This window comes from Oncorhynchus kisutch, linkage group LG18, assembly GCF_002021735.2.
Source record: "Oncorhynchus kisutch isolate 150728-3 linkage group LG18, Okis_V2, whole genome shotgun sequence".
In the NCBI taxonomy this organism is placed as follows: domain Eukaryota; kingdom Metazoa; phylum Chordata; class Actinopteri; order Salmoniformes; family Salmonidae; genus Oncorhynchus; species Oncorhynchus kisutch.
In genome coordinates this window covers 41,161,366-41,186,289 of record NC_034191.2, presented here as the reverse complement: position 1 = coordinate 41,186,289, position 24,924 = coordinate 41,161,366, and the positions used below count along the sequence as shown (strand labels likewise).

At 41.7% G+C, this 24,924-nt stretch overlaps 2 protein-coding genes and 2 pseudogenes across 3 annotated transcripts; 1 reads left to right on the top strand and 3 right to left on the bottom strand.

The window, feature by feature from the left end:
• Nucleotides 1-94: 94 nt before the first annotated feature.
• On the bottom strand, nt 95-3,673 carry LOC109909352 (RRP15-like protein pseudogene; annotated as a pseudogene).
• Nucleotides 3,674-3,889: 216 nt separating this feature from the next.
• On the bottom strand, nt 3,890-7,935 carry LOC109908898 (uncharacterized). Of its 2 annotated transcripts, none has more exons than XM_020507677.2 (4): nt 7,644-7,935; nt 6,271-6,740; nt 5,883-6,149; nt 3,890-5,674 (listed from the first exon to the last, which is right to left on the bottom strand). In XM_020507677.2, exons 2-4 carry the CDS (start codon nt 6,680-6,682, stop codon nt 5,154-5,156), a joined length of 1,200 nt encoding a protein of 399 aa, XP_020363266.1. In that variant the 5' UTR covers nt 6,683-6,740; nt 7,644-7,935; the 3' UTR covers nt 3,890-5,153. The 2 variants fall into 2 exon arrangements, with proteins under 2 accessions (XP_020363266.1, XP_020363265.1); XM_020507676.2 differs by having other exon boundaries at nt 7,672-7,935.
• A 72-nt stretch (nt 7,936-8,007) lies between these two features.
• Nucleotides 8,008-9,321, top strand: LOC109908899 (biogenesis of lysosome-related organelles complex 1 subunit 3). Its single transcript, XM_020507679.2, has 2 exons — nt 8,008-8,197; nt 8,582-9,321. The coding sequence occupies exon 2, from the start codon at nt 8,595-8,597 to the stop codon at nt 9,192-9,194; it is 600 nt and encodes a 199-aa protein (XP_020363268.1). The 5' UTR covers nt 8,008-8,197; nt 8,582-8,594; the 3' UTR covers nt 9,195-9,321.
• A 99-nt stretch (nt 9,322-9,420) lies between these two features.
• Nucleotides 9,421-13,009, bottom strand: LOC109909353 (NTPase KAP family P-loop domain-containing protein 1-like; annotated as a pseudogene).
• Nucleotides 13,010-24,924: the final 11,915 nt, after the last annotated feature.

Genomic DNA, 24,924 nt, shown 5'->3' with positions numbered 1-24,924 from the left:
CCCACGTTGGACATGGCAACATGCATTTCTAATTCCAAAATGGCTAAAGCTGCGAATGAGATTTGCAATTAATATATTTTTAAAAACAGTCCTTCCATTACATTGCATGTTCAATTCTTCACTTTTAAAAATGCAATAGTTTATTTTTTTGATTTTTTTTATGAACTGGCTTTTTATTGAGGGACATGCAACAAAAAAAAGGTATATATACACAACAGAGTTTGGACAGAAAAATGTTCAGTGGGACATTTACAAGTCAGAGAGCACCAGCATTAAACAAACTAGGGATCCTGACACAAATGATTGTGCGCCAGAACAGGACCTTGACCACAGTCTTTCTTCAGCTCCTGGTTCCATGTAGAAAATTCAAAAGAGGGGTCTTTGGGCCTGGTAGGGCTGCCTACAGATGGGCCTGTCTGCTCAGTCCGACTCGCTGTTGTACTCCTCTGGACCCCCTGGTGCCTCCTCCTCTTCCCCCTCCTTGTTGCTCTCCTTGTCCCAGTCCTTCATGGAGGCTCCCGTCATGAAGTCGTCTCTCAGCACGCTCCAAGCTGGCTTCTCTTCTGCCTCCCTGCCAGTCGTCTGTCTCTCTGTCTTGGTGACGACCTCGCTGCCCCCCTCTGTGCCCCGCAGCACGTTGATGAAGTCTTTCTTGGAGACAAGAGGAGAGGAGCTTGGCCTTCTTCCTCTCTGAGAACGCCCGCCTCCTTCACCTTCTCATCCACCGTTTTCTGGTGCTTCCTCACAGCGTTGAACAGTTGTACTACTCCCCTGGTAGCAACTCTGCAGGTTCCTCTCATTCTCTCGGTCTTTTACAAAGTCTGGTTTCTCTCGACACATCATCTCCAATGCTCGCTTTTTATCAGTCTATTTCTTCCTCTCCAGATCCTCCTTCTTCTCCTTTATTCTTCTTCTTTACAATAGTATCAATGACATGTTCACAGACGTTTCAGTCCATAATGAAGACTCTTATCATAAGTATGCCTCTTTGTGTTGTACTCATTTGGACTAGGTTTAATGTCAAGGTGCATCAAATACGTTACACTACATAACTCAATATCAAAAATGGACTTAATACAAATTGTGATTGAAGCTGGAAGTCATGTATTAAAATTACTTTTGGAGAGAGGTGGAAAATTGTCTTAAATTCCCAGTGAGGTCAGACATGTGATTTACCTGTGTCTTATGCATTGTATTCAGACCCCTTGACTTTTTCCACATATTGTAACGTTACAGCCTTATTCTAAAATTGATAAAATCATTTTTTTCGTCATTAATCTACACACAACACCACATATTGACCAAGTAAAAACAGGTTTAGATATTTTAGCAAATTTACTACAAATAAAAAACAGAAATATCACATTCACATAAGTATTCAGACCCTTTACTCACTTTTGGCAGTGATTTACAGCCTTGCGTCTTCTTGGGTATGACACTACAAGCATGGCACACCTGTATTTGGAGAGTTTCTCCCAATCTTCTCTGCAGATCCTCTCAAGGTCTGTCAGGTTAGATGTGGAGCGTTGCTGCACAGCTATTTTTCAGATCTCTCCAGAGATGTTTGATCGCGTTCAAAGACATTCAGAGACTTGTCCCGAAGCCACTCCTGCATTGTCTTGGCTGTGTGCTTAGGGTGTTGTCCTGTTGGATGGTGAACCTTCACCCCAGCCTAAGGTCCTCAGCGCTCTGAAGCAGGTTTTCATTAAGGATCTCTCTGTACTTTGCTTCGTTCATCTTTCCCTTGATCCTTACTAGTCTCCCAGTCCCTGCCTCTGAAACACATCCCCACAGCATGATGCTGCCACCACCATGCTTCACCATCAGGATGGTGCCAGGTTTCCTCCAGACATGACGTTTGGCATTCAGGCCAAAGAGTTCAATCTTGGTTTCATCAAACCAGAGAAACTTGTTTCTCATGGTCTGAGAAGCTTCAGGTGCCTTGGGGCAAACTCCAAGAGGGCTGTCATGTGCATTTTACTGATGAGTGGATTCCGTCTGTCCACTCTACCATAAAGACCTGATTGGTGGAGTGCTACAGAGATGGTTGTCCTTCTGGAAGGTTCTCCCATATCCAGAGGCACTCTGGAGCTCTGTCAGAGTGACCATCGGGTTCTTGGCCAACTCCCTGACCAAGGCCCTTCTCCCCCGATTGCTCAATTTGGCCGGGCGGCCAGCTCTAGGAAGAGTCTTGGTTGTTCCAAACTTCTTCCATTTCAGAATGATGGAGGCCACTGTGTTCTTGGGGACCTTCAATGCTGCAGACATTTTTTGGTACTCTTCCCCAGATCTGTGCCTCGACACAATCCTGTCTCTGGGATTCTATGGACAATTCCTTCAACCTCATGGCTTGGTTTTTGCTCTGACAACTATGGGACCTGATATAGACAGGTGTGTGCCTTTCCAAACAATTGCGTTTACCACAGGTGGACTCCAATCAAGTTGTAGAAATATCACAAGGATGATCAATGAAAACAGGAAGCACCTGAGCTCAATTTCAAGTCTCATAACAAAGGGTGTGAATTCTTATGTGAATAAGGTATCTGTTATTTTTTGGTAATACATTTGCAAAACATTTCTAAAAACCTGTTTTCGCTTTGTCATAATGTGGTATTGTGTGTAGATCGATGAGGAAAACAATTCATTTGATCAATTTTAAAATAAGGCCGTAACATAACAAAATGTGGAAAAGGGGAAGGGGTCTGAATACTTTACGAATACACCGTATATTTCCACACTATGAGGTTGGCATAATAATGTGAAATTGAGAAAATTATGATAATGACCTTTTAGTGTAGTAGCTCTTTGAAAAGGACGCCTGAAATTTCAGCCTGTTTTGGTGGGATGGAGTTTTGGCCTTCAATGGTGACATCACCACGCGATAAATTAGTCAGTGGTGTAAAGTTCTGAAGTAAAAAATAGTTTAAAGTACTACTTAAGTAGTTTGAGGTATCTGTACTTTACGATTTATATTTTTGACAACTTTTACTTCACTGCTTTTTACACCATCCATTTTCCCAGACACACAAAACGACATTTTGAATGCTTAGCAGGACACCATCATGGTCCAATAAACACACTTATCAAGAGAACATCCCTGGTCACCGCTAGTGTCTCTGATCTGGCGGACTCACTAAACGCAAATGCTTCGTTTGTAAAAAGTCTGAGGGTTGGAATGTGCCCCTGGCTATCTGTAAATTAAAAAAAATTATGATAATGGTGCCGTCTGGTTTGCATAATATAAGGAATTTGAAAATATTTCAACTTTTTCTTGATATTTTAGCAATTACATTTACTTTGATGCTTAAGTACTTTAAAACCAAATACTTTTAGACTTTTACTCAAGTAGTATTTTACTGAGTGACTTTCACTTGAGTCATTTTCAGTTAAGGTATCTTTACTTTTATTGGGTACTTTTTCCACCACTGAAATGAGTTCATAGACCAAAGGTGCGTTCAGTTCACTTGAACGTTTGCTAATTTGCGGAACGGCTTGTACTGAACGACACATTTCCCTAAAACATTCTTGAACAGACTTTGACCATTTGTTCCCATTTGGTGGGTGTGGTGAGGTGTGGCTTGAAGCAATGAGTGACGTATTTAATGGGCAGTGGCCATGTTGACAGCGTACCCCAACCCCTCCCCGTTTTTCGACTGGTCGTTCAGTACAGCATCGTTTTCATTCAATTGAATGTTCCAGATTGTAAAAGCGTACTGAATTGCAAACCTCTCTGCCAATAACATCTAATTTTCAGTTTTCCCCTCCCCACTCAGAACACTCCCAGACATTCAAAGCAAAAATGATTGCTTAAGAAATTGCCCTTTGCTAAGAAGCTATTGCTGTTTCTTTTGACCATTTTAATTTAAAACAATCACAGTAAGGTACTAAATTGTTACCCAGAAATGATTTAATCTTGAGATAAAAACAGCTGCATTGGACCTTTAAGTTATATTATAAGCATACAGTATTAATACAGCATTTCCAGTTTTGTAAATATTTGAGAAAAATACAAAACAATATTCTCTGTGTGCGAGTCTACAGTATCTTGATGATACCCTATTTTTAAGTAAATTGAGAGTTTGAATACATGGTCCGACTTAAATTGCAGCCAGGTAACACATTACAAGCAAAACATGCCTAATTGCAGTACTGCCAATATGTGGTAATACAATTCCAGGACACAAATGAAGCGATCTCAAAATCTAAATAAACATGTTGGATGAATGAGTCTCTTGTGAGATTGCAAATGTAGACTTCATTACCATATTGCACTTACACACTACAGTACCTCTCATCTTCAGCAAAGCTAAAGCAAAGTAAAACAGGCCTAAATTAAAGCAGCCGTGTGTATCCAGTACTATGCAAACAGCTGTGCAAATCGAGTTCGACAAAGGCCCTTTTCTAAACAAGTTTTCATAGTAGAAATGTAGTTACACAAAATATCCTATATGCTTAGGAAAGGGAACATTTAGGGAAGAGGATACATTTGGATGAAGCTTTTGCTTTCCCAGCTTCCACATACATTTGCATGAGTTAATCAAACACCATTACATCCTCATGAAAGTGTGCTTTTTCCTAGTACGGAAACATACATTTCAACATCATTTGGGGATTCTAGCATGTCTCAGTGGATGATAACTGGTAAGTTGGAATTTCTCTTCTTGACTAGATTAAATAAACCTCTGCGCTACGGTTTGTCAAAATGATCTTGATTAAAACATCAGATGATTTACTTCTGCACATTAAAACATTTGGACATGACAAAATTAAACAAAAGAGGGAAGTTGTAAAAAAATAAAAATGTTTTTTTATTCTAAGACATTCTCAAAAGGACAAGTCCCTCATTCATAAATGTAAGCACCCATTATTTTTCTTCTCCCCAAAAAAAGGTTATATCTACAACCTAAAAGGGTTCTTTGGCTGTCCCCATTGGATAACCCTTTGAAGAACCCTTTTCACAGAGTTCTACCTGGAACCTAAAAGGGTTCTACCTGGAACCTAAAAGGGTGCTACCTGGAATCTAAAAGGGTTCTCCTATGGGGACAGCTGAAGAACCCTTTTGGAACCCTTTTTTTCTAAGAGTGTATGCTCTCCTCTGTCAGAGCACTGTACGTTCCACTACTGTACATTCCACTATGAAGCTACAAGAACACTCACTTGTGCTGGCACTTGTTTGAGAGTCCGTTAAGCAGATCACCCTTCTGTTGGGAAGGGGAAAGCTGCTCTGAGGGGGATGGTCCTTGAGGTTCAGGCCGCCCATGGTCTGAGGGCTGAGGGTTGGATGTGTCACTAGTTGAGTTTCCATCCCTGGAGGGTGATCCTTTGTGGATCTCCAACAGAGAGACCGTCCAGGAGGGAGATGTAGGCTGTGAGGGGGAGGCCTTGCATGAGCACGGCTGGTGTCCCTGGGTTTGGACCTGTTCCACTCCTCTAAGGATGCGCACCAGGGAGTTGTGGACCTGCTGGCTGATAGGAGTGTCACTGTCGTCGGGTTCGGTCTTGACCTGGCGGTCTGTGGAGAAGTTAGAGAGCTGCTCCAGGACCTCTATCTGTCGGTCCATCATACCCAGCATACTGCAGTGGAAGGCCCTTTGCTCAGCGAGCTGTTCCCCTAGCTGATGGTTCAGGATGGTGAGCTGCTGGAGGATCAGGGTGCTGGTGTCCTCACAAGTGCCTGTAGAGAAATGAACAGCAGGACAACTTGCATTTGTTTTAGGTTACTGCTGTAATATCTATTATCCAAAGCTCTAAACAATTGATGAATACAAAGTAAAATTCCAACATATTCATGACATGATATTAGTTACAAAGATCACATTATTGACATAGAATATAGGTGGTCATGTAGCCACTCTAAACTCATCAGTTATAAAAGCACTCACCAGTTTGTTCTTCTGGACTGCAGCTAGTGGGGTCACTAGCTTCCTCCCCATCATGTAAAGAGGGTACTGAATGTGGCTCACTCTTCACTGGGTAAAGATACTCTCCAGATAGACCCAAAGTCATAATCTCTTCTGACTTCAGGGCCCAGCCCGAAGTGCTGATGTTGGCCTCTTCTGGGATGGCGTTAGTCTTGTCTCCTTCTCCCTCTAGAGCTGGAGCCAGGCTCTCCTGCCAAGGGGCCACAGAGTCAGGCTGGGCAACATCACCTGGGAAGAGAGAGAGAGAGAAGAGTGAGCAGCGCAGGCCAATGCAAAGCAAACACTTCTTTACAATTCTTCAATGGAAAATATTAAAAGGTATAAAAATCCTAAAGCCAGAAAGTAGTACCATCAGTATGATCCTCCAGGTCCGAGTGGGTCAACACCACCATATTGTGTCCATCTGCAGTGCCTTGCTCTGGGACCCCCACCCGGGCCCTCCTGGCCAGCATGCGGTCCAGCATACGGAAGTAACGGAACGACTCGATGGCGGACAGGCGTGCAGCGGGGCTACGGTATCCTGCCGTCTTGATCTTGCGGTACTTGTGCTTTAGGCTCTTCCAGCGGTTGCGTATCTGGTTGACAGTGAAGTGGATGTCCCGCTTGGCCAGGCTGTAGCGCAGGCGGCGGAAGTGCGAGTCGTTGCGCTGGCGCTTCTTATCCAGCTCATGCACCAGGTCCAGCTGCTCAATGAGGGCCAGCATGGCAAAGGTGTCCGACTCTGTCCACCACTTGTTGGGCCTCCTCTCACTCAGGTCCATGGTCTCTGCCTCTTCTCACTGGGTGTACCTGTGCTGGTAGCAGCCCCTTGGGCTCCTCCTGGTTGGAAGTAAACAAGAACACATGGAGAGAGGTTGAAGTACTACACCATAGGCTAATGTAATTTCTATACATTAGAGGTAGACTGAGGGGGTAGTCGAATGATTATGATAAAATGACCCTGAAATAAATATTAAGACATTCTACTCAAATTACATTTTGTAGCAATATGCATCAAAGAGCAGCATCCACGTTGCATTATAATAAAGTTGTATTCAAGAAGGGAACATTGGTGTTTTTAATCAAAGGTATAGGACAACCTCACTATGGGAGAATTAAATAAGTCACGACAGCATCCAAAATAGATACTGGATATAAATGAAAGGAATAAATTGTGACATAAACCACTCCAGAGATGTTCATTACAACATTCACACAAGATTACAATGACAGTTTCTTCTCCAGTCCCTTTGAAGTTCACCCAACAGCAAATCACGACTTTCCCACGTCAACTCCACTCAGATGAGACATGAGCTCAGTAGTACGCTTACAATGTGAATTTATGCAGCCAAACAGGAGTACTGTATAGCGCTTTCCTCTACCCCAAAAAATAAATACATATGCAATAATAGTCTTCCCTTTTCGTACAACAGTGAATTACTTGAAATAAAATTGATCCTGGATATTACTGACAACCACACCATACAGAGATTCATTTAAAACTAACTAAGTGGTCATCAACAGTCTGACCACTGACAACCTAACTAGCTATCACTGGCTAGTTGACAGGTGCAGTGTGTGCCAATTGCTGACAGTGGCCGTGGACTCAGCTGGGTGGTTACAGTGGCCATCACCGGCGAATGCTGACGATGAAAAATGTAATTTCCTACAGAACTCTGCGGCCAACATTTTTTTCATACACAAACCATTGTTCTAAGTTAATAACCATAAAATAGCGCTTACTGTTACTGCTACAGATTGCACTTCATACCTTCATCTCGATATATTTTACGCTGCGTCGAGGAAGCTTGCTCGCGTCGCACGATCACATGGGGTTTGTTGACATCAATGGTCTTGTTCGAAATTGCAGCCGACTGTGGAGGAAACTGCCGACTGATTGATCTACAAATCACCGTGCCTCATAAATAACCACTCATTATTATTTGTAGATCCGTCAGTCAGTCACTATTTACCCATGATACATCACGAATTTGATGCTCTCGAACACGGCCAATGACTGTTTATGATCGACGTTCCCAATGTCACATGTCCTCCGATCTCTACTGTGATTGGTCTAAAATCTTACCGCATACTCAAGAGGGTGAGTCTGTGTGAGGAGCTGCGCAAATTCTCAGATCTAAATATCATCTAAATGTTAAATTCGAACGGATTTAACAGACATCTGGTTGTAAATTTGTGAATTTGTGCAGTACTTAGTGTGGGCCAACCCTCGTCAGTGAGTGATTTCCGGCTACTTCCGCGTGCTCACGTGATTCCTTTTTTACAGGACTGTGGAGGTATGAGAATATGTTTTACATACATTTTTCGAATAATAGCAGGCTAGCTATCTATATTCAATTTTGTGAATTTATTTTACGTAGATTGATTTACATAACATGTCAATTAGTTAAATTGAGTTCAACTCTATAACATAATGTTATTCAACAGGGGTGGGGAATGCATTTCGTTGCGTATCATTTCGTGCTTTAAATTTTTTTTATTTGGGCTAGCGCTCAAATGTGGGGGGAGGCACATTCCGATGGGCAGACAGGAATCATCATTACAGTTCCATTAAACATCAGAACATGCCTCCCTGTAACATTGAAACTATGCCTCCCCGTAAGATGGGGAGCAGTTTCTACTTCCTACTGTATGCTTTCACTGTTCTCTTGTGTATTTAGGTGGTGTGGTGTAATGGCAAGTGACAAATACCAGATAGTGGTGCAAGGCGAGGCGTCAGAGACCGACTCAGATGATGAGGTATACATCACCTCCCTCTCTCCACATTCAACAGCCGGAGGGCAAAAGGTACCAGGGGAAGCATCTGAGACTGACAGCGAGGGGGAGGTTGAGAAAGCACGGAAATGTGTCACTGCTGCAAGCTCTGAAACCCCACAAATATTACGGAAGGACTTAACTCCCTTGCTTGTGATCAGAGACAACTCTGAGATTCAGTCCGTGGTAGAGGAGAGGGTTGTTTCTCAGCCTGAACACAGTGGGCTCTACTACAACACTTTACTCCAGCAGAAATTACAGGAGAGCAATGCACGTCTGTGCACGGATGTGTCCCAGACCATCAAACAGGTGTATGGTAATGCCACAAAGGAGATCCGCATGGCCACGACCCACCTGACCGTCTCCCAGAACGGCATCATCAACGCCTCCCACAGTATCCGACTCATTCTGGAGGACCTCAAGTCTGTCTCAGAGAAAATGGACATTATCACCAGCTGTTACCTTCTCCCCGATATTGCCATCCCTTCCTCTCCCACTACCCCGATTCCCGGCCAATGATCTTCCTTATGATGTTCCTTGTTCAATGCTTTCATATGTCTTATGTAGGCTAAACAACGGGCTGGAGTATTGTTATTTGTAAAAGGCACTTGCATTAGGTGAATAAATGATGCATGCTGTTATAATATTGCTGCTCCATGTTGTTCTGATTTACATTCCGATGGCTTATTCATTGTAGTTGGTCATCGCAAAGGATGCTTATTGATCTTGATCATAGCAGAAAGTATTTAGCTGGTCACATTCACAACGTCTCGTTAAGCAATGTATTTTCCCGAAGCGCCCACTTTTGTGGTGTAAGCAAAACACTGCAAGTGATGGGACTGCTGTGGTCAATTTTGTCTAGGCCTAGAGTTGAAGAAGCTACAGAATCCTCATGTATGCATAAAATGAATCCTAGGACATTCATTGTGCATTGCTGTATTCACAAGTCAGTCAATAGGCTTCTACTTCAGGGAACATTGAAAGAACCGTTTCAAAACTTTTAAGATGCATTCCATCCCTATACAGTGTAGTCTTCCCAAAGATATAGAAAGTGTTATAAAATGAAAGATCATTTTTTAATCCAGAGGGTTTGATCAGTCAGTGCTTTTGCAGAGTCACTGTCATGTCGCGTGAGGTTGAGCTGAAAGTGATCCATTGTCCCAAGGTCATCTAAAGGGCATGTCTGATCTCACTGCTGCGCCCGTACACCAGAGACGCTCCTTGATTCTCTGTCAGCAGCTGCTGATATTTCACTGGAATGTTCAGCTTCTCCATCTAGAGAACAATGCAGACATGACATTGAGACACATTGACATATATTGTTAAATGGTGTCATTAGACATTGTTGGTCGTCATTTACTTGTTCTAATGGGCCAACGGTGGTTCATGGGAAAATATTCTGGTGTGTGGGAAGTTCCATCATTGGCGATGGCGTGCATGGGACTACCCCTCTTCAGTGCTGCTGCTATGAATGCAATGCTTATGAGCTGAGGGCTATTAGCATACTACCCTCCTGAAACGGCTTATTTCAAGGTCACTGACTTGGCATTTTCCCTGTTTTAACAAGTGCATGTCTGCTCTCACTGCTTTGCCCATAAACCAGAGACACTTCATCGAGTTGATTCTCTGTAGCAGCGAACTGAGTGAAACCGTCTTACGGGGCCATTGGATTCTGTTGTGACTAATCTGTGATACAAAAGTGTAACGTTCCGCAATTATTTTAAGGCACTAATGGACTTATCCACATGAGTTGTGTAAATACCATAAGTATGTATACATGACACTGTATACTGACCTCCATGAAATACTAGCGTCTATCATAAAATAATTCAATCAGCATAAAGATTCTTATTTTGAACTAACCTCTTTGCAGGTGTCCTCTGTGCTCATACTGATAGCTTTTCCAATCCGCAGATTGCATTTGACTTGGTTCTGTTTCTCAACATCCTTCAGAGTAAACTGGAGGTCCACCTTAAGGAACCTCTCAAACAGCTCGGGGTCTCCATCCTGCTCTAGAACGGTCTCCAGACGATCTCTGAGCATGTGGAGCTCCAGACTGGTCTCACTGAACACCTCCCATAAGGTCTTGGCCTGGTTGATGTCACCATCAGCGCCATCATTGTCAGCCCTCTGCTGGTGGTCCTCTGAGCATTGCAGGATCCAGCCCAGGCGGCAGGGTTGGCCATCACCACCCAGGCAGCAAGGTCTTTAGCTTTGGAGAAGCCCCTGTAATCCATAGCATCCATGATGATGACTGTCATCCTTACAGAGTTTATTATCCTTCTCATATGCACATGGTTTCCCATAAGATAAACATGAGGGCTGTATTTGGTATATATGGTGTGTATAAATGCCTCATTTGTTAGCACCTTGATTTTCTTGGCCCAGATTTCCCAATGGATGCCATTTTCTAGTAGCTCAGTCTCACTTTTGCCCTTTCCAATGAAGGGCACAAGGCTGTCATCAAGCCTGCCTTTTTCAAATGCAGAGACATTCCCAGCTCTATGTTTTCCTCTCTTAAAACATTCCCAGTCAGGCTCTAGATAGCTGTCAGCGAGGGTTTTAAAAGTTCTGCATTTGGAGTCTGGGGACATCTCAGGCACTGAGAAGGGCAGGGTGACCATCTTGTTTACAAAGTTGTACCCGCTGGATGTCAGCCCACAGATCCACATGGTGCTCTCCACACAGCCCACCACCACTCTGGGGTCCACAGCTAGGATGGAGACAAACGTGACATTCTCCCCCGCCAGCAGAACGTTCATGGCCTCCAGGGTGCGGACCACCCTGTCTGGGCTGCAGCGGTCCAGGTGGGTGATCTCCAGCACCACACGGATCCTCCTCCCCTCGAACACCTCCATGAAGTGGGTGAAGTCCACCATGACGCCCACCTCCTTCCTCACTTTGTTCATGAAGCCCATCTGGTCGCTGACGGCCGAGCTGTTCATCTGGTGCTGGATGCTGCCGCCCATGGTGTAGAGCAGGTGCTTGGATGTCCGCAGAATAGTCCTCAGGGCGAAGACTGGGGGAGGCCCCAGTGTTGCTATGGCCATCGATTCCAGCACAGTGACCCAAATGCGTGTGCCATTTGTTTGGAGCTCAAAGCCATATAAGTAGAGCAGGGTACATGTGCCAATGCTGAACATTACAGTGGCTCGGACTACAACCCAGAGCGGGAGGCAGAGCAGCCTTATGGCTTTCCAATTGACCTCATCACCTTTGCTCGTGACTTTCTTTGAGTAGGGATGATGGGTGGCTCTATAGACACCCAGGGGAAGTTCCCCAAAGTCATCCTGGATGCCCTTGAAGAGGCGGATCGCCAACCCAGCCCAGAGTTTATCACTGCCTGCAAAGTTAGTAAATGTACTGGCACTGAAGCGCTCCTCTTCCTCCCTCCACACGGGACAGAAGAAGATGATGCAGAGGAGGAGGGCCAAGTAGCTAATCCACGCTGGAGGAGGTCTCTTCAGCTTGTGCTTCTGGTCTCTCCACTCTGCCTCTCTGTTCATGTAAACTGCGAATGTAGAAAGAGCAACACAATTAGATTTTTAGAACAAACAAAAAAACTAAAGTCACGTGAGCTCAACCTAAGTGTTAAACTTACTCTTGATCTTCTTCAGTAGAGTTTCAGTGTGGCAGGGGCACTGGGAGAACAGACCTACGATGGCCCGGAGGTGCCACCTTGATCAATGCCTTGGACAGTCCATATGCCTAGGCATCATCCAACAGGGCACCTTTTTGTTTGACCAATGTAGAGGTAGACATGGCAATCAATAGAAACTGTTATTAGCTGTATCCCCAAATCACTAAATGTCCGATACATTTACTAACTTTCCACTTACCTTGTCCATCCTTTTGTCTATGGTTCCAATACTTTGTCAATTCTGAGGGAATAAAACAGGTTATAACATTCATATGGTATAATATTAGTACGGTATGACAATATAAATTTGATTCATGATCACTGCAACCGATCTAAACTCCAATTATCAGTAACGGTTGGTTATTATTCTGCAGTGTCAATAAAATACTGGCTGAATTTTTTTCCGCCCCCAAGAATTTTGTAATTTCATAGGGATTTGTTATAGATGGTTATGTATTGAAGTTGTTTTAGAGATGTTTCATTAGTTATTCGACAATAATGTGTTAAATGCAGGACTTTCCGACACTGGCCAAAGTCATACAGAGTAAATGACCAAAATGTAATGAGAGGAATGAACAGAATCATAAACATTTAAGCAAAAATCCCAGAACCACACGGTCTTGGAACAGAAGACCTAGTGAATGACCTGCAGAGAGCTGGGACCAAAGTAACAAAGCCTACCATCAGTAACACACTACGCCGCCAGGGACTCAAATCCTGCAGTGCCAGATGTGTCTCCCTACTTAAGCCAGTACATGTCCAGGCCCGTCTGAAGTTTGCTAGAGAGCATTTGGATGATCCAGAAGAAGATTGGGAGAATGTCATATGGTCAGATGAAACCAAAATATAAATTTTTGGTAAAAACTCAACTCGTCTTGTTTGGAGGACAAAGAATGCTGAGTTGCATCCAAAGAACACCATACCTACTGTGAAGCATGGGGGTGGAAACATCATGCTTTGGGGCTGTTTTTCTGCAAAGGGACCAGGACGACTGATCCGTGTAAAGGAAATAATGAATGAGGCCATGTATTGTGAGATTTTGAGTGAAAACCTCCTTCCATCAGCAAGGGCATTGAAGATGAAACGTGGCTCGGTCTTTCAGCATGACAATGATCCCAAACACACTGCCCGGGCAACGAAGGAGTGGCTTCGTAAGAAGCATTTCAAGGTCCTGGAGCGGCCTAGCCAGGCTCCAGATCTCAACCCCATAGAAAATCTTTGGAGGGAGTTGAAAGTCCGTGTTTCCCAGCAACAGCCCCAAAACATCACTGCTCTAGAGGAGATCTGCATGGAGGAATGGGACAAAATACCAGCAACATTGTGTGAAAACCTTATGAAGACTTTTGACAGAAAACGTTTGACCTCTGTCATTGCCAACAAAGGGTATATAACAAAGGATTGAGAAACTTTTGTTATTGACCAAATACTTATTTTCCACCATTTGCAAATAAGTTCATTAAAAATCCTACAATGTGATTTTCTGGATTTTTTTTCTCATTTTGTCTGTCATAGTTGAAGTGTACCTATGATGAAAATTACAGACCTCTCTCATCTTTTTAAGTGGGAGAACTTGCACAATTGGTGGCTGACTAAATACTTTTTTGCCCCACTGTATATAATGACAGACTTTTACTGTAATGAAAGTTAACACACCCTCCCACACAAATCAACCTGCTTGTTGTTTTTGCCTTAGTCTTGGAACAGAAGTACAAATAAAATGTCAATATTTGGTTAATGAATAAAACCAGACAGCACTTTCCAATGACCTTTCTATGGAGTATAACCTATCAGCTAGTTTAACAAAACATTACCTCCATATCTACGTATTAACATTGGATTAGACATTTGCCCTCAAAAGAAAGTACAACTCAGTCTTACCGTGTCTGTGTGGGTCTCACTACATTGAAGTCAACATTTAAGACAGCTTTTCAATAAATATTTTGTGTTGTACAGCAGTTCAATGAGCACATTCAGGGTTAGCCAAAAGTTCTATTCAATCATGTCAGTAAACTGAAGAACTTGGCTGCTCCATAAATTAACCTTTGGTTGTATCGATAACTTAGAGCATGAGTTTGTGCAACAATAATTGCCTCAAATACTACCAGTTATATAATGACAGATTTTTACTGGAATGAAAGTTAACACACCCTCCCACACAAATCAACCTGCTTGTTGTTTTTGCCTTAGTCTTGAACAGAAGTACAAATAAAATGTCAATATTTGGTTAATGAATAAAACCAGACAGCACTTTCCAATGACCTTTCTATGGAGTATAATCAGCTAGTTTTACAAAACATTACCTCCATATCTACTTATTAGCATTGGATTAGACATTTGCCCTCAAAAGAAAGTACAACTCAGTCTTACCGTGTCTGTGTGGGTCTCACTACATTGAAGTCAACACACAGACTGACCCTCTGTAGAAACCAATAACACTAGTGCTGTTTACCCTACCTGACTATATACCCGACACATTATCAGATCATATGTGAATGAAAGTCAGAATTGTGTGGAACTTTCCAGATGACTTTGAGTTTTGAGTCTTACTACAGACCTATAGATATACATTCAAATATATTATTTGAATGATAATGGCCATGGCCCATAAAGCAATATTTGACTGTTTAATTCTAAACAAAGGAAATTACAATATGTGTAAGTTTATAATAGGTATATTAATGACTTCATCCCCACGCATTAATAGTCATAACAATTACCATACATCTATACGATTCTTGGCCTTAGGAAACGGGACAGGAGTGCTTCACGAATGCTAGATGTCGACTGGTCTTCTTTGCTTTGCTCTCTCTGATCCTCATGTCCTTCCTTATTATATCCATTCTCTGGCAAAGCTTCAAATAGCTTTGACATTTGCACACTATCCTTGTCAACCATGCATGGAAATGCCACGCTTGATAGCTCTGCCAGAGACCAATTGCTCTGCCCACGGGGGTTCCCTCTTGGTCTAATGGACGTTGGCTTCCCGAGTGAGAGCTACCCGGTACCAACCCCACCTATTACAGAAAGTATGATCTCCTTCTGTGTATTTTCCCAATGAAAGCAAGAACACAATCCCAGTACCCCCAATCCATAGACTCGTAACTCCATCATGATACAGAATTCAGTATGTCTGTCGGCTGTAGACCACTATGGGGGCCCACTGGACACTGTGAGTCAAATATAGAATGTACATTGTGATACATGTGATTGTCAGTACCAGGTGCAGCAGATCCAGTATCTCAAAAAACATCCAGTCAGCAGCAGTGCTGTGGAAGAAGGAGAATGGCAAGTTCAAAGGAGAATGGCAAGAATCATGCAAGCTAACAGGCGGGCCACAAACAGGAATCCCAGTTATTGTTGCGTCAAGCTGATGGCAGAGTCAGGATTTGTCATAAGCAGCATGAGTCCATGGCCCACTGGTGTCAACGGTACAGGCTGGTGGCGGTGGTGTAATGGTGTGGGGAATGTCTTCCTGGCACACGTTAGGTCCCTTGATACCAATTGAGCTATGTTTCCATGTCCGAATAATTCAGGCTGTTCTAGAGGCAAAGGGGGGGTTTGGTACTAGAAGGGTGTACCTAATAAACTGTCAACTGAGTGTATATTTACCATACACCCATACATTCGCCCACACTTATCATGCATTGCATTACAAATTATATCAAACATGAACATATGAACAGTAGGTATGGAGAATTTATGCAGCGTGCAACTAACTGCCTTTGACACATTTGATCAACTGGTTTCTGGTGATATCTGTGAGATGAAAAACATGCCATCGCTCTTTGAGCTGCCCAATTTAATTTCCCTTCTCCACATACTCTTGTTCACATGTTGCATCATGCCTGCAATGTGTTCTCAGTAGGGTAGCAAAGATATGGGTAATTTGCCAAAGTTACCAGAATCCAGTAATTTAGGTAATTAACAGAAAATCTATGGCAATCTATCATGACTTTGGTAATTAATACTTGAATAACTTTTAAAACATGTATTCATATATAGTATTCATTTTGTATATCTGTTCCTTCACTCTGCGGCTCGACTCATCCCAAACCATCTCAATTTGGTTGAGGTCAGGGGAATGTGGAGGCCAGGTCAATAGATGCAGCATTCATTCTCCTTCTTGGTGTATCAGCCCTTACACAGCCTTGAGGTGTGTTGGTTCATTGTCCTGTTGAAAAACAAATAATAGTCCCTCTAAGCCCAAAACCAGATGGGATGTCGTATCGCTGCAGAATGCTGTGGTAGCCATGCTGGTTAAGTGTGCCTTCAATTCTAAATAAATCACAGACAGTGTCACCAGCAAAGCACCCCCACACCATAACACCACCTCGTCCATGCTTTACGGTGAGAAATACACGTGCAGAGATCAAATGTTCACCCACACCACGTCTCAAAAAGACACGGCGGTTGGAACCAAAAATCTCAAATTTGGAGACAAATTTCCACGGGTCTAATGTCCATTGTTTGTGTTTCTTGGCCCAAGCAAGTCTCTTCTTCTTATTGGTGTCCTTTAGTAGTAGTTTATTTGCAGAAATTTCACCATGAAGTGAATCAAGCCTCTGAACAGTTGATGTTGAGATGTGTCTATCACTTGAACTCTGTGAAGCAATTATTTGGGCTGCAATTTCGGATGAACATATCCTCAGCAGCAGAGGTAACTCTGGGACTTCCATTCCTGTGGCGGTCCTCATGAGAGCCAGTTTCATCATAGCACTTGATGGTTTTTGCTACTGCCCTTGAATACACTTTCTTGAAATGTTCTGTATTGACCGACCTTCATCTCTTAAAATAATGATGGACTGTCGTTTCTGTTTGCTAATTTGAGCTGTTCTTGCCATAATATGGACTTGGTCTTTTACCAAATAGGGCTATCTTCCCTCCCTACCTTGTCACAACACAACTGATTGGCTCAAACGCATTAAGAAGGAAGTTAATTCCACAAATTAACTTTTAAGAAGGCACACCTGTTAATTGAAATGCATTCCAGGTGACTACCTCATGAAGCTGGTTGAGATAATACCAAGAGTGTGCAAAGCTGTCATCGAGGCAAACTTAGAAGAATCTTAAATCTAAAATGTATTTTTCCATATGTGTTCCATAGTTTTGATGTCTTCACTATTTTGCAAAGTAGAATATAGTAAAAATAAAGAAAAACCCTTGAATGAGTAGGTGTTCTAAAACTTATGACTGGTAGTGTAAACCACATGGTTCAAGAGGAAATAAACAAATTAATGAAAAAAAGCATCTAATCAACAATGGCATTATTTTCAATTGCCTCTGCAACTCGTCCAACTATTTACTTTTTTCTCAACTGCAACAAGTTTCATGCCAAAACATTGACAACAAATACATATTGACATAAGTCAAGTAAATAAAGGTGTAAAAAATATATAAAGAAAATGTCATATTGAAAGCCTCATATTAACACCAATGGTATTCACTAAGTTGATGGTTTATATTTAGGATAATGTTTTACAGCTTTGTCATTCCATATATAAAAATAAATAAATCTTATTTAAATATTTCATACATTTTACACGTGAGAGGGTCAGAGATAATTACAGACACCTGTGATACTCTAAAGTACCCAAAAGAGTCGCTAGGTGTCTGTGCTAGATTACATAAAATCCTCGAAAGATACCAAAATTCTTTAAGTTTACTGGTAAACATTGAAAGTAAACCGATAATATACACTCCCTTTACAACTCTAGTTCCCAGCCTCCATCTGCAAACGTTGCCTTCAGAAGTATGCATTCATCGCTGGTAAATTCATTCAGCTGGGAAACTCATTTAAATTCCATTACTGGCACTTTGCAGGAGAAAGAAAAGTTCATGAGAATCAGATAGGAGGACTGCTAACGAGCAGTGTGGCCCCTAGCACAGTTCCTCCATGATCTACCGTCGCACCAATGTCATCACACTGGTAAATAGATTCTTTTTTTAAAACAATGAATGAGAAAATAAATATGCAACGAAAATGAATGAGGTTTTTAATGCACGATAGATGATTGTACACTACCATTCAAAAGTTTGGGGTCACTATGGTCACTTGTCCTTGTTTTTAAAAGAAAAGCACATTTTTGTCCATTTAAAATAACATAAAATTGATCAGAAATACAGTGTAGACATTGTTAATGTTGTAAATGACTATAAAACAACAGATATTTGATGGAATATATACATAGGCATACAGAGGCCCATTATCAGCAACCATCACTCCTGTGTTCCAATGGCACGTTGTGTTAGCTAATCCAAGTTTCTCATTTTCAAAGGCTAATTAATCATTAGAAAATTGCAAAAGTGTTATGTTAGCACAGCTGAAAACTTCTGTTCATATTAAAGAATCAATAAAATGGGCCTTCTTTAGACTAGTTGAGTATCTGGAGCATCAGCATTTGTGGGTTTGATTACAGGCTCAAAATGGTAAGAAACAAAGACGTTTTTCTGAAACTCATCAGTCTATTCTTGTTCTGAGAAATAAAGGCTATTCTATGCGAGAAATTGGCAAAAGACTGAAGATCTTGTACAATGCTGTGTACTACTCCCTTCACAGAACAGCGCAAACTGTCTCTAACCAAAATAGAAAGAGGACTGGGAGGCCCGGTGCACAACTGAGCAAGAGGACAAGTACATTAGAGTGTCTAGTTTGAGAAACAGACGCCTCACAAGTCCTCAACTGGCAGCTTCATTAAATAGTACCAAAACACCAATCTCAACGTCAACAGCGAAGAGGCGACTCCGGGATGCTGGCCTTCTAGGCAGAGTTGCAAAGAAAAAGCCATATCTCAGACTGGCCAATAAAAAGAAAAGATGAATATGGGCAAAAGACACTGGACATTGGAACTCTGCCTCAAAGGCCAGCATCCCGGAGTCGCCTCTTCACGTTGACGTTGAGACTGGTGTTTTGCGGGTACTATTTAATGAAGCTGCCATGTTCTTTTAATGGACAAAAAAATCTTTGAAAACAAGGACATTTCTAAGTGACCCCAATCTTTTGAACGGTAGTGTATATCTTTAAAAGTGTGTTAGTGGCTCTTTGACTTCTTGCCAAGTTTTAGCATTTTCATTTATACAGTTGAAGTCAGAAGTTTGCATACACCTTAGCCAAATACATTTAAACTCAGCTTTTCACAATTCCTGACATTTAATCCTATTAAAAATGACCTGTCTTAAGTCAGTTAGGATCACCACTTTATTTTAAGAATGTGAAATGCCAGAATAAGAGTGGAGAGAGATTTATTTCAGCTTTTATTTCTTTCATCACATTCCCAGTGGGTCAGATGTTTACATACACTCAATTAGTATTTGGTAGTACTGCCTTTAAATGGTTTAACTTTTAACAATAAGTTGAGTGAATTTTGGCCCATTCCTCCTGACAGAGCTGGTGTAACTGAGTCAGGTTTGTAGGCCTCCTTGCTCACACATGCTTTTTCAGTTCTGCTCACAAATGTTCTTTAGAATTGAGGTCAGGGCTTTGTGATGGCTACTCCAATGCCTTGACTTTGTTGTCCTTAAGCCATTTTGCCACAACTTTGCTTGCAAAGTATGCTTGGGGTCATTGTCCATTTGTAAGACCCATTTGCGACCAAGCTTTAACTTCCTGACTGATGTCTTGAGGTGTTGCTTTAATATATCCACATAATTTTCCTCCTCATAATGTCATTTTGTGAAGTGCACCAGTCCCTCCTGCAGCAAAGAACCCCCACAACATGATGCTGCCACCCCTGTGCTTCACGGTTGGGATGGTGTTCTTCGGCTTGCAAGCCTCCCCCTTTTTCATCAAAACATATCGATGGTCATTATGGCCATGCAGTTCTATTTTGTTTCATCAGACCAGAGGACATTTCTCCAAAAAGTACGATCTTTGTCACCATGTGCAGTTGCAAACTGTAGCCTGGCTTATTTAAGGCGGTTTTGGAGCAGTGGCTTCTTCCTTGCTGAGCGGCCTTTCAGGTTATGTCGATATAGGACTTGTTTTACTGTGGATATAGATACTTTTGTATCTGTTTCCTCCAGCATATTCACAAGGTCCTTTGCTGTTGTTCTGGGATTGATTTAACTTTTTGCACCAAAGTACGTCTCCTTCCTGACGGCTGCGGGGTCCCATGGTGTTTATACTTGTGTACTATTGTTTGTACAGATGAACGTGGTACCTTCGGGCGTTTGGAAATTGCTCCCAAGGACGAACGAGATTTGTGGAGGTCTATAATTTTTTTTCTGTGGTCTTGGCTGATATCTTTTGATTTTTCCTTGATGTCAAGCAAAGAGCCACTGAGTTTGAAGGTAGGCCTTGAAATACATCCACAGGTACACCTCCAATTGACTCAAATCATGTCAGAAGCTTCTAAAGCCATGACATCATTTTCTGGAATTTCCCAAGCTGTTTAAAGGTACAGTCAACTTAGTTGTTCGTAAACTTCTGACCCACTGGAATTGTGATACAGTGAATTATAAGTGAAATAATCTGTCTGTCAACAATTGTTGAAAAAATGACTTGCGTCATGCACAAAGTAGATGTCCTAACTGACTTGCCAAAACTATAGTTTGTTAACAAGAAATGTGTGGAGTGGATGAAATATGAGTTTTAATGACTCCAACCTAAGTGTATGTAAACTTCTGACTTCAACTGTATATTTTGTGCATTTTGTTTTCAAATGCAAACAAGTCACATGAATAGCTTACAACAGGTGGACATTTTTAAGGAGACATTGTATTCCCATACCAACTTGATCTCACAATCAATGTGATTCAACAAAATATTATGGAGTTGTTGTGTATTGTGACAATATCAATCAATAACCTTGTTAAAATGTATGGTATACTAAACTGTATGATTCTACATCTGCCCTGGTCAATATGAACTACAAGTGAACATATCTCTGGGGGACCGTTGATGCACCCAATACATTTCTTCTAGCTTACAGTATATTTGCCAATTGATTAACCTGCTCCATATACCCACACTGTGTTATCCAAAATTTGAAGATAGTATTTGCATGGATTATACATGATAGGAATTACATCACCCCTAAACACACTGTTTTATTAATTTTAATTACATGTAGAGTTTCTACATGTATTGAAGAGACAATCTGTAACATTCAAATAGCTCAATTAACTTATGTACAATCATACTATCAAATACACACCCAGCCTCTCATAAGCAAAGGTATGGCTTTCCCATCTCAACCATTTCAGTTTGACAATGCATATCTCTACAGTATTAGCCTATCAGGAGTAAAGGCTTCAGCTCCATGGTCAGATTCTGATTTCACTCAGAAACATGTGTGCTCATTCTCCCTTTTGCCTGCAGGGGGCTCTCTTGACCTGTCACTGCCTTCTCTGATCTGTTGCTATGGGTGCCCACATTGTACAGAGGAGGGAATCTGAAGTGAACCATGACTTGGTGAAATGGTGGATTTTGTAACCGTCTTGACGTGACAATTAGCATGCAGGAACCGCTGGGGAGCTAGAAACACAATCAATCCCAATGCGGAGGTTACGTACACAGGCACTGCTTTATAATAGGAAAAGCATGGTGATAGCTCCACTGCCTTTCCTCAGCCTTTGTATAAGTGCATTAAAACGGTATTTTGGAGCTGCTATATACAGTCTCTATTTTAACAGGATCAAATGGCAAACACAAATACAAGTGGTTAACTTAGGACAAAGTTGTGGTGAAATAAATCACGATTACAGCAAGCAATCAAAGTTAGAGAAAAAGGGAGTCATTCCTCTTATCGGCTGTATATCATTTTCAACGGCACATAGCACGTTATGTAAGAAAATGGGTAGCTCAAGGGTAGTATAGATAAGATTGATTTTGAGTTTAAAGGGCCAATCCGGATCGCAAACAATAACAAAGTGGGCACCCCGCTACTTGTTTTGGTTAACAGCTGAGGGATGGGGCTTGAGAAATAGAGCCACTCTCAAATTGCTACACAGAGCTTATGGCTGTAAGGACTGACCATCCATGAGATTAAAATGATGGTTTTAACCATGTCTTGAAGCTATAAAGTGTTTGCTTTACATTGACTTTGGAGTATTCTGGTGGGGTATTCCTCAAGAATCAATGGTTATATATAATTCATTTAACATACCAAAAATGTATGCAGCAACTCCAGATTGGCCCTTTCAGTGCACTGTTGGAGAAAGGTATCATATGATGCATATCTCCCATCGAAGTCATTGTTATGTAATGCATTATCCAGAGAGACAACCACCATTGGTTTCTTGGTGGGCCATCTCAGCGGTGTGTTTGGTGAGGTATGTACTACAATGAAGTATTGATGAACAAAGCGTATGATGCAATCCTTTGAAACAGCATCCTGACCAATGACCACGTGATGCTTTCTGCAGTGGCAAACATCTAACAAAACTCCAACGTGCAGTATGTGGCATTGGTCTACAAATCAAAATAGCTGCTTTTGAAATACATCATATTGTAAGAACGTTGAATTGAATGAAACATTCATCAGAATATCATGGAAATCCTGCCTTGTTATGTAATTGCTGATAAATATTGACGCAATTTGCAAAGGAAGGGTATATTACTGGAAGATTACCAGTAGACTACCAGAATTTTGGTATATTTCAAGGATTTTATGTCATCCATCACAACACATCCAGTTACCCATTTGGGTATTTAAGATTATCATAGGTGCCTGTAATTATCTCTGGCCCTCTCTTTGGCCTTATCATGTGTGAAATGCACTGAACAAAAATATAAACGCAATATGCAACAATTTCAATAATTTTCCTGATTTACAGTTCATATAAGGAAATCAGTCAATTGGGAATACAGATATGCATCTGTTGGTCACAGATACCTTAAAAAAAAGGTAGGTGCATTGATCAGAAAACCAGTCAGTATCTGGTGTGACTACCATTTGCCTCATGCAGCACGGCACATCTCCTTCGCATAGAGTCGATCAGGCTGTTGATTGTGGCCTGTGAAATGTTGTCCCACTCCTCATGAATGGCTCTGCGAGGTTGATGCACGCTGTCGTACACGTCGATCCAGAGCATCCCAAACATGCTCAATGGGTGACATGTCTGGTGTGTATGCAGGCCATGGAAAAACTAGGACATTTTCAGCTTCCAGAAATTGTGTACAGATCCTTGCAACATGGGGCTGCGCATTATCTTTCTGAAACGATGTGATGGCAGCGGATTAACGGCATAACAATAGGCCTTAGGATCTCATCACGGTATCTCTGTGCATTCAAATTGCCATCAATAAAATGCAATTGTGTTTTTTATCTGTAGCTTATGCCTGCCCATACCGTAACCCGACCATCGGGCACTCTGTTCACATCAGCAAACTGCCATCTGCCCTGCCCTGTACACTTGAACCCGCAATTCATCCTTAAAGAGCACACTTCTCCAGTATGCCAGCGGCCATCAAAGGTGAATATTTGCCCACTGAAGTCGTTTACGATGCCAAACAAGCATGCAGATGAGCTTCCCTTAGACAGTTTGTGCAGAAACACTTCAGTTGTGCAAACCCACAATTTCATCAGCTGTCCGGGTGGCTGCTCTAAGACGATCCCGCAGGTGAATAAGCCCGATGTGGAGGTCCTGGGCTGGCGTGGTATGCGTGGTCTATGGATGTGAGGCCAGTTGGATGTACTGCCAAATTCTCTAAAAGCCTGTTGGAGGCGGCTTATGGTAGAGAAATTAGCATTATATTCAATGGCACCAACTCTGGTGGACAATCCTGCAGTCAGCATGCCAATTGCAAACTCCCTCAAAACTTGAGACATCTGTGGCATTGTGTTGTGTTGACAAAACAGCACATTTTAGAGTGACCTTTTTATTGTCCCCAGCACAAGGTGTACCTGTGTAATGATCATGCTGTTTAATCAGCTCCTTGATATGCCACACCTGTCAGGTGGATGGATGATTTGACAAAGGAGAAATGCTCTCTAACAGGGATGTAGATACATTTGTGCACAACATTTGAAACAAATAAGCTTTTTGTGCGTATGGAACATTTCTGGGTTATGTCAATAGTTGGGAGAGTTGCAGAGGTAATTGATAATAATACAATTTTTGATTAGATGCTATTTTTTCATTAATTAGGTTATTTCCTCTTGAACTATATGGTCTATCGACTAGAAACATATGGGAAAAATGGACACTGATATAATTTTTTTTAAACTATATTTGAAAACATGTTTTAAAAGTTATTCAAGTATAAATTACCAACGTTTCCATAGATTTTCTGTTAATTACCAAAATTACTGAAGATTCCGGTAACTTTGGTAAATTACCAGTATCTTTTCAACCCTACTCATGAAGTCAAATCACCTTCATATTGCATATGTGCTTAGTGAGTGTTTGAATATGAGATTGGCAAAAACATATTCTGACTGACTTTTATCTTTCAATACCGGGTAACATGGTGTTATGATGCTTCAAACTCATTTTTTTTGTTTTCCACTTAAGTATTTGGAGAAAACCAATTACCTTGACACATCAAAGAGGATGTGACATGACCCCGCTGCACAGTAACTGTCAGCACTATTCACACCACATACAAAACAAAACCAGTTATACTCAATTGAACTATCAAGCTACTCGATTAAACAGAGGTCAGTTTAC